The sequence below is a fragment of the Equus asinus genome, chromosome 21, assembly GCF_041296235.1.
Source record: "Equus asinus isolate D_3611 breed Donkey chromosome 21, EquAss-T2T_v2, whole genome shotgun sequence".
Lineage (NCBI taxonomy): Eukaryota > Metazoa > Chordata > Mammalia > Perissodactyla > Equidae > Equus > Equus asinus.
Genome location: NC_091810.1, coordinates 16,787,058 through 16,797,348, shown reverse-complemented (window position 1 = coordinate 16,797,348; position 10,291 = coordinate 16,787,058). Strand labels below are relative to the sequence as shown.

At 45.0% G+C, this 10,291-nt stretch overlaps 1 protein-coding gene across 1 annotated transcript in view; it reads left to right on the top strand.

Annotated features, from left to right (window-relative positions):
• The first annotated feature begins 3,862 nt into the window (after window positions 1–3,862).
• The window catches only part of SYN2 (synapsin II), a 174,613-nt gene continuing 168,184 nt past the window's right edge, over window positions 3,863–10,291 (top strand). The window contains exon 1 of the mRNA XM_044754059.2: window positions 3,863–4,387. Within this exon, the coding sequence (XP_044609994.1) occupies window positions 4,005–4,387 (383 nt within the window). The 5' untranslated portion in view covers window positions 3,863–4,004. The remainder of the gene's footprint in view (window positions 4,388–10,291) is intronic.

Here is a 10,291-nt window from a genome sequence, read left to right as displayed (position 1 = left end):
TGTGAGCTTTCTCCTCGACATTGCTGCTCAGGGGAAGAGAGAGATTAAAGAGGTGCTAAAGCATTTACATTGGTTCCTGATTTTAGCAAGATTCTTTCATGTGCAGTTGCCAGATGTTTACTTGTGTTTACAATTCAGTGGGAAGATAAAGATTACACAAACAAGGACCTCAAAGAGTCCTGGGCTTCTAGAACTGGAAGAGACCTCTGAGATTCTAACAGTTGGCTTAGTCTCCTCCACTGAAGAGGAGACTCCCTCACTGACTACTGTGGGAGAAATGCCTTCCACTTGGAGATGGAGAACGGCTGCTTGGTCTCAGCAGGAGATACGTAGAAAAGACCCTAACTGCACCAGAATTTTGCGTTTTGTAGCACTTCCAAATCCTACTCTCCCTTCAATTCCAGAGAAAAGGCAGGACATAAGATAAACGAATAGTGCTATATTTTCCCTGCATCTGGAACTGGGATCCACAAGTAAGGATAAGGGAAAGATTTTCATTACAGCTCATTAAAAACCCAAGCCCATTTATAATAAAGTATCTTTGCATGCTGCAGAGACACTTCTTGGCAAGGAGTCAGAGGATCATGGAGAATATTGGTTTAAGCAGATGTGATTTACAGTTGTGCCAGCTAATGAAAATCTTCTGATCATATACAACAGATTAATGACCGCCCATGCCCAATTATAAGAAAATAGTCTGTTCTTCTATAAGAGTAATATTCTTACTAGAACCTACCAGAGAACAATTTAATAAATTAATGGAATATTTGATAAATAATTTTCAATGGTCTTGTGGGTCTCCATTGTATTAATGAAGGAATCTATAGCTAAGCAATTCTCTGGGAACATTCTGACCTAGCACCCAAGATTGGGACACCAACTGTGTGTTGGATGTTATATAAGGCTTTGTAGATAATTCTGAGAGAAGCAGAAGATGAGATCACTCACCTTGAGGGGCTTGCCATCTAAAAAGAAAACTGGATAGGCACTAGCAACATAAACATACACACAACTACAGCCTCTCTTACAAATATTTGATTGCATACTATCTGCCAGGTGCTATTCTAAGGCTCAAGGAATATAGTGATAACACAGCTAAGGTCTTTGCCTTCAAGGAGTAGATTTATACATTCTTCTGACTTATCCAGTCCAGCTTCCCTGATTTGCTCTTGCTATCCTCTCTGTCGCAGCTGCCTTTCTACCCTGTCCTGGTTATCTGAATTCCACCCGTTTTACAAGGTCTGAGCCCTACTTCCCCTGTGCAATCTTCTTCTAATCCCAGAGATCTTTTCTTTTCTGGCTCCTTTGATGCTCACTGCCTGCTCCACTTTCTTGTCACTCACAGAGTGCTCTTCTATTGCTAGTGAAGTGTTCACATGTTTATGAGTTGTCTTCTTAAGGGCAGAACTTGGGTTTTATTAATTCTTAAATCTTCTTTACCCTCCAGTGCCCAGCATAATGCCTTGCAGGTATTAGGTACTCAGAACATGTTTGTGAATTGGTTGATTTTTAAATATTATACATACACTACAAGCTTAATGGTTAGGGGGAATTCCTTGTTGAAATACAAAGAGAGATAATGCAATCATCCAAAAAAACCGACAAGATACAGTATCTGAAATCCCATTATTAGAGATTCCTGCCTTTGGAAAAAGATTCCTCTGATTCTCTAAAAAATACTTATAGCAAGGGCAATACATTAAATTAAATTTATTTAGTTATTAGTGACTTACTTTTATTCTTCAATAGATATAAGAATGGGGTTGGGTAACAGTATAGTTCAATTGTCAAACAGCTGAGTCCTTACTCTGTGCTAGGTACTGCACTTGGTGTTGGGGTCCAAAGATGGCTAAGATATAACGTTACCCTTGAAAAGCTTACATTCTAGTTACCAGAATATTTTATTGTAATTTCCTCAGGGGCTATGACAAAGCCAACCACAGGCAATGAAACACTTAACCCACCCTGGAGGATTGGGGGAAGGCTCCAGGAATGGAGGAGTCATCAACTAGCATTCCTCCAGGCCTTCTTTGCCTGAGTGCTTTCCCCACTTCTCTGCTGGTAAACTTTTATAGCTGCCTCAAGACTCATCTCAAATGTCAACTTCTCTGAGAAGCCATCCCTAAGCCTCACAGACAGAATCTCTCACTCCTCGTTGTTCCTAAACCACCATGCCCAACTGTATTTAGCATTTTTCATATCTTATCGTGGTTAAATGTTCCTGTGTCTATCCTCCCCACTCTCTCCTCTTGCCCACGTAGATTGTGAACTTCTCACAGACAGGGGCCACTTTCCATTCATATCAGTCTATCCAGCTCTTACCACTGCTTGGCATATGGGAGTTAGGAAGACCGCTGTATTATTATAGTTGGCTGAAGACCTCTCAGACATCACTGGGTATCTGGCTCAGAGCTGGATTGTGCATCTCCAAGCCCCAAGGTGAGTGCCAGCTGGAATGTAGGAAGCAAGAACTGCCTGCCAATATTATTGACAAGCCACTCATGGATTCCATTCAGCCCAATATTAACTGAGAACTAGTTCAGATAAAAATAAGAAACCAGCCACCACTACTAGAATACCTACTGTGTGCCAGGTGCTTTACCTACAGTATCTCATTTACTCTAACAACTTTGAAAAGGGTTGTTTAGCTCCTTTTATCAGCTGAGGAAAAGAAGCTCAGAGGGCTAATTTGCCCAAGGTCATACATCACCCAGGGTGGTCTGCCTGCAAAGTGTATCTGCTGCATCCTGCTCCAGTACAACACAGGGATTAAGGATATGTCATGAGAGGTGAAAACAAAGGTCCAGAGGTCACATAAGATTTAGGGAGTGCACATGGGAGGGTGGTAATCAGAGAAGTCTTCATGGAGGTCGGGGCAGATCTGGCCAATCAATGAACTGAAAAAAACAGAAAGAAACACCTTGAAGAGATGACCTTGGTATTACATAGGATGCACCAACGCTGCTCAGAGGGGCAAACACAGAAGGGATGAGGGAGCCTTAGAAATCCCACTTGGGTGTCCTGCAGGGAGGTCTCCAGTCTTACACATCGTTTTCCCTGTCTGGTCGAGGAGGAGGGGAGAGAAGTAGTGCTCTTAGTTGAGCCATCCCTATAGTGCAGGAGCCAAAAATGCGCCCTGCACCGCCTTCCAAGACAGGGTAGAGTGGATGTTTCTTCCCTCCTCCCCAAAGTAGAGATGACCCTGTGCTTCCCCACTAGTCTTCTCTTCCTCACCTCGGGGTGAGGGCGGTCTTTCTCCCGCAGCATTGAGGAAAGGGTAGTTCTTGTTGGTCTTACCATAGGGTGTGTGTGTTAGCGGGGGCAGATTATTCCTTCCTCCCTCACCCGGGGTCTGGGGAGATGGCACCTTTCTCCCAGCTTTGCGAAAGGAGGTGGTTCTTCTTTCTCACTAAAGCGTGAGTGTGAGTGTGTGTGTGTGCGTGTGTGCGCGCGCACGCGCGCGACGGGAACGGCTCCTTTCTCACCTCAGGGTAGGGGGGCTGACACCTCTCTTCCCTCCAAAAGGAGTGAGGACGATTTCCTTCGCCTCCTTCTCGGGTGGGACATGGTTCTTTCCTCCCCAACCCAAAAGGTGGTAGGGACTCTCGGCTCGCTTTTTCCTATTCTCGAGGAGCAGCACTAACTCCCACGCCAGCCCCATATAGCCACGCTCAGGCGGCAGGAGGCCGGGCTCTCCTCCGCCCCCAGGTCCCCAGACCCCGGAGGCCCGCCGCTGGGTGCCCCGCGCGCAGGCGGCCAGTCGGGGGCGGCGCCCGCTCTGCGGCTGGGGCGGGACTACCCGTGGCCCCGCCCCGGCCCCGCCCGCTCCCTGGCGCCGAGCCCCGCGCAGCCGGGCCCGCCCGGCCCAGTCCGCCGCGGCTGTCTGCTGGGCTCGCGAGCCGCGGCCGGAGCTTGGTCACCTCAGCCCGCAGCCGCCGCGCCTCAGCCTCTCCCTCCGCGCCCCCGGCCCGGCCGCCTCGCGCGCCCCCAGCCCCTCAAGCCAGATGATGAACTTCCTGCGGCGCCGGCTGTCGGACAGCAGCTTCATCGCCAACCTGCCCAATGGCTACATGACCGACCTGCAGCGGCCCGAGCCCCAGCAGCCGCCGCCGCCCCCCGGCCCGGGCGCGGCCTCGGCCTCGTCGGCGCCCCCAGCCGCCTCGCCCGGCCCCGAGCGGAGGCAGCCGCCGGCCCCGGCGCCCGCGCCGCAGCCCGCGCCGCAGCCGGCCGCGGCGCCGTCGGTGGGCAGCAGCTTCTTCAGCTCGCTGTCCCAAGCCGTGAAGCAGACGGCCGCCTCGGCCGGCCTGGTGGACGCGCCCGCGCCCGCGCCCGCCGCCGCCAGGAAGGCCAAGGTGCTGCTGGTCGTCGACGAGCCGCACACCGACTGGTAGGTGCGCGGCCGCCGCCGCCGCTCGGGCTCCCGGGGCCTGCCGGGCTGCGGGAGGCCGCGCGGACACGCTGCCCGCGACGAAGAGGCGGGTGTGCGCGGTGCCGCAGCCGGCAGCTGGGGACGAGCGTGGGCGCGTGGTGGGGCCGGGGGTGCAAGTGGCCGGCCCGGAGAGGTGACTCCGGAGGTGAAATCTCTCTTCAGTTGTCTCAGATCCCCAAAGACACGTCAGAGAAGAAACTGCTTCATGCCACGGGGCAGAGGCTTAAGAGATCGAGGGCTCTTTTTTTTGAGGGGGGGACGGAGGGGACCGACTTTTCAGTCTAGACACGTCAAAGCTGGGGTGAAAACGGTCCCAGGTCGCCTAAGGGACATTTAAGGCCAATAACAACGGTTCTCGTTTATGAGGCACGGGTGAATTCGGAATGGAAATGGGTATTTTGGAGGGGAGACGGGGAGCGGGTGTTTTCTCACCTCGCCGGACGAAGGCTGATCTCAGTATTGACATCAAGGTTGGTCGCATCGCAGATGCGGGAGCCCAGGGTACACGGGCTTGTTGCTGTGGAGCGCGGTGAAGTCTGTTTAATAACATTTTTGTATTTGTACTTCTAGAGGTGGGGGGGGAAGCATTTGTGGATTTTTTTATTTGTTTTTTTGGTATGTGGGTTGGGGGAGGAAGTGATGGTGGGCTTTTTCAGCTGGAAAGGTGATGACCGAGGTAAAATATTCTGGAACATTAAAGGGACACAAAAAGATATCCACCTTAATGCAGTAGGTGGGGAACTTCAAGAGTTATTATTATTTTTGAAGGATGTTCCAACTTAGAGTGCTGAAGGCTGGGGGAAGATGTTACCTCCAGTTGGTGAAAGCATGCATGAGGTCCGTTTAGACAAATCAGTTTAAAGAGGTTCTGTTTTATGTAGAAGAAAGTTGACCCAGGGGATGGTTGGGGTGGAGTTGACAGGTGAAGGGCTTGAAGAAATGAAGAGGTGAGGAAGCTCGGTTCCTCTTTCTTCTGGAATACAGCAAGGGTTTGTCTGTTTGTTTCCTTCTCACAAGAGTTGAAGTTGAAGACTGGACCTGAGTGTTTCCTCCCAAGAGGAAGGCACAGAGGGACCGCAGAGCTGTTCATCGCCATTTCCTCTTTTGGCTGCTTCACTGCTTTTGTCTATCATTTTCTCACTGGGAGACCCCGAGGGAGGGAGTGCTGGCATGCGTGTGATGAAAGTGAGATGCAGATGTGGAGATGCCCTCCTGCTGGCCCCTAATATGACCATTCTGAGTAGTTATTTGGGTGACTTGTGTAGTTAGCTTTTCTCATGACAATGGAGTAGAAAAATCTGCAGGGACTTTTGTTAGGAAATGACAAAAGCACAAGCAAGAGTGTGATGGGATAGGTATGAGTATATGACGGTTCCTTGGCAGCCCCCTAGGACAATAACTCAGTTCAAGTTAACAAGTGGGAAGGTATGAAGTGGGAAGGGAAGGTAACTAAGCTTTATTGAGCATCCATTATATGCCAAACCCTGTACTAGGTGCTCTAATATGTATCTCATTGAATTCTTACCATGAAACTGAGGCTTACAAAAAGTTAGTAATGTGTTTGCAGTCATACAGCCAGCAAATGGTAGGTCCGGGATTCGAACTTAGGCCCCTTTAACTCCTCTGTTGCCACCTCACTATGTTATGTTGCCTCACTATTATTATGTTAGTAATAGCAGTATTAATAATTGGCTCCCTCTAAGGGCTAGGTGGTGTAGGGGCCTTACAGAGAACTCACACTCAAATTTGGGAGATAAAATGGAAACATGAAACACTTAACAAAAAGGAATCTGGAATTGTTAGACGAGACTAGTGTTTCAGGCATTCAGTAAATGGAGTGATCAGTGAGAGCCAGAGTTATTGGAGAAAGCTTCACAAAAGATGAGTCTTGAAGAAAAGCCAGGAAGAAGAGGCGAGAAATGAGAACATTGGTGATTCATTTTTTATGTAAGAATCTGACCCTCTTGCACTTTGTCCTAATCTCCCACCCTGTTGAAGGCATTTATTTTGGTAAAACCTAATTACAAGTTAGGTACTTGCAGGTAGAAAGATACTCATCTGTATGGGTAGGATGAGGCTGCTGTAGATTTGTGTTTAGTGCTAACTGCTTCAGTGGCTTGAGATTTGAAACTCTTCCTGGATAGTACTATTCTCCAGCAAGACTGCCTGCCTGGCATGAACTGGAGAATTTGCCTTGCCCTGGAGACTAGACTTTTGATGGAAGTAATAGAAGCCGCTGTCCTATGGGCTGACTCCCAACTGTTGTCCGATTTTCTCTGAAGTAATAACATTGATTTATTAAAACTCATAAACCCAGTTTGAGTCTAGCGCTTGACAGCAGTTCTGTGCTTCTGTGTTTCTGTGCTTAATAGCAGTTCTCAGAATTCCAGAGTTTGTCTTCTTCTAACGTGTCTAAATTTGTTAAAAGCATCTCAGTTAAATATTGATGAGTGGTTTTATTGAACAGTCTCTGAGTTAAGGAGCAGGTGCCCGCTTGTGACAAGCACAGGGACTTAAAAGGATGCTTTTTGCTCTAAAGGCTGATTTTAGTAAATTTGTCTCACTGTTTAAGCTACCCATAATAGTATTCAGTGAGCAGATGTCATATATGCCCAATATTATTTTCCTGGTCCTTGAATAGGAAATCAGAGTGTAGTCTCCCAGTAGAATTTAAGAATATTGGTCCCATCTGAATTACAGAATGCTTAAAAAAAAGAGAGTTTTGACAAGCATTTAAGTAATTGGAGATTTGAAAGAATGGCTTAAAATAAGCAGCCTCTCAGAGGAGCCTTAATACACAACAGAGTCCTTTGAATTTCTATCAGTGTAATTGTGGGCGATGGAAATTGGGGACCTTACCACTGACCAGGTTGATGGGAAAACTGGAGGGTGTTTCACTCTCTCTTTCTTTTGCTTGAAATGTGTTTTCGTTGGTTGCTTCACCTTTGGATTAATTGCACACTAAAAGATTATTGAAAAACGTATCTGCTTCCCTAAATAAATGAAATCAAGCTCACTATATGCCTTATTAGTAATTATTATTAGTTTTAAAATATATATATATATATATTGCCTGAAATGCATGTCTTCTTTTAAGGTTCGTACCTAAATTTGAAGTGCAGTTAAGACTGCACTTTAATGATCTTTGTGCTTAAACAAGGGACACGCATCCACTTGTATATGTTGTTTTTTTCTGTATTTTACACTCAGATTCTCTCCTGCTTCTGTTCCAGTGATTCCAATTCCAGTGACCAAGTGAGATTTTTCATCCTAGTGTGTCTCAGTGTTTAATTTGAAAATCAGTTTAGCCCAGGTGTTTGAGAGATTATCTAGATTATCTAGAGACTGCAGATATGATAAATCCACAGATGTTTATTGAGCACCTTCTCATATATAGGATATATATGCTAAGAAAAATGAGACATAGTATCTGTCTTCTAAGATCTTTCTAACCAGGTGGATAGATAAGATAAATCACTTTTTTAAAAAGTTGACTAAAAACTACTCCTTGTATTCAAAGTATGGCCCTTGAATCAACAGCACTGGCATTAACCAGGAGCTTTTTGAACTACAGATTATCGGGTCCCACCTCACGCCTGCTGAATCATAATTTGCATTTGAATAAGATATCTGGGTGATTCACATGCACCTTAAATTTAAGATGCACTGAACTAAAGGGTATGTGATTAGTGGTAAAGGTTTGGTAACAACACTCACTGCTGTAATATATTGAGCAACTGCTATATGCCAGATATTGTGCTAAACTCTTTACGAATATCATTTAATCTCTGCCAAAGCAATGTAGAAGTTTACTTCTGTAGAAGTAAACTTACTTCTATGGAAGTTTACTATAGAAGTTTAAGAGAGTGAGAGATGGATGTGGGCTAGAGTGGGAAATGAGTGCTTCATGGAAGTGGTGAGATTTGAACTGAGCCTTGAAGAATTTGAATCAAAAGAGATAGGTTTGGCCAAGTCCAGACAGTGGATAGTATAAGGAAAGTACACTCGTAGAAAAGAGGGAGACAATGAAGAGATTGGATTGATGTATTATCTAGGCAGCACCTGTTCCCATTCTTTTCTGGTCATCCTTTAGGCATTTCATTAAGAATAGGGGAATTCAAAGTAAGTCGTCTGGTCCAGTGCTTGTGAGCGGCTCTAGAAAATTTTAATTGAAACTTGGGAGGGGGAAGCTCAAGTGAGGTTTGAGGCTTCTCTCTGCTAAATATTTTATCTATACATCCTGTTTCTGACTAACATAAACATACTGATTCCATAGAATTCCATTGTTTATAGCAACAGTAGCCTATCGCTTAGAATTCTGGGTTATTAGGCCCAGAAGATCATCTCAGTTACTTTATATATGGGGGAATCTTGATTTAAAGAGGGAAAGTGACATGTCCAAGGTTATTCAACTAGTTAATGGCAGAATCAGAGCTAGAATGTAAACTTTAGTCTCTCTACCGAGGTTTTTTTCCCCCACTATACCACAGTACCACAGTATCCCTCTATTTTACCATCAATCTTTCTACCTTTCTACCTTTTGTCTTTCTCCATCCCTGACTCTCTCAAGGATTGATAGGGACTTTCGATTTTATAATTATAGCATTTGAACTTGAAGGAACCTGAATGATCATCTAGCCCAGAGAAATGGAATGATTTGCCAAGGTCAAATAAAAAGTTAGAGAATGGAGACCAGAACTCACATCTTCTGACTCCAGCTCAAATTTCTTTCTACTCTTAAGTCACTCTTTGAGTATATCCCTCAAATTTAATCCTTTTTCTTTTAAAACATAATGTTGTGTGTACTTCTTGTAAAGCTTCATTGTGAAATTGTTAGTAACTGCTTGAAAAAGAACCATAGAAACATATCACATTGTATCCATACCACCAATTTCACTGTCTTATTTGTGTTATTGTTGTTTCAGCTAAAGTCATTGTAAAATGGTTAAAGGAGGCAGAGACTTAGTCATCAAAATCTAACAATATAATAAAGTTAGTAAGACTTTGCTATAATGATGATCTTCCTTTCAGGGACCCATTTTTATCTTACTGTCCTTGTCTACCTAAGATTACTTACTGTCTTTCTGAACCCAAGTTCAGATCTATAGTTAGATTTGCCTTTTCAATATGTTGCTAAGCAAAAAGTAATGGAGGCCTAAATAGCGCGTTTTCCAAAATTGGATACCTTTCCCTAAAATATACAAAACAATTTTAATTGGGATATGTTCCATGCAGCTGAGCATCTAACATGAGCCAGGTGCTGGGAATATAAGGATAAGTTGCGTATCCTTGTCTGCTGGGATCTTCTAGTCCAATAGGGGAGAGGACAGACATTTAAGCAGGAATTTAGTATAGTACAGTAATTAGTATGTAAAGGGTGCTATGGGAACAGAGGTGGACTGTCTTGAGGAATGAAGACGTTGTGGTTAGAAACGTTTGTACCATAAAAGTGTGCCTCCGTGTATTCTTGGGTAAACCACTTTGCCTCTTTGGATTTTGATTTTCTAGAATCTGTCAAATGAGAGGACTGAAACAGACATTCGCTAAGGTCCTTTACAGCACTGCATTATTCCATGTTACAATTTTTGTGCCATTTTCTTTCAGAAACTTTAGCTCTCTAGTTTATTCTGTGTAGTAATGCTTGTAAATCTTTGGAAGAAGAGGCATAGGTTAATAAATGACTAAACATGACCTTGGATGAAAAGTTCATCATCGAGTACTCTCCATTCAGTCCCTCTTTCTTACCGTATTGCTACCTTGTGGTATCCTGAAAAAGGGAGCTCATCCTGTAATGGCTGCTGTGTGTGTTTCCTTCTCAATGATGGGAACTGGGGACTTGTGGTTGAGTTCCTCTCTCCTTAA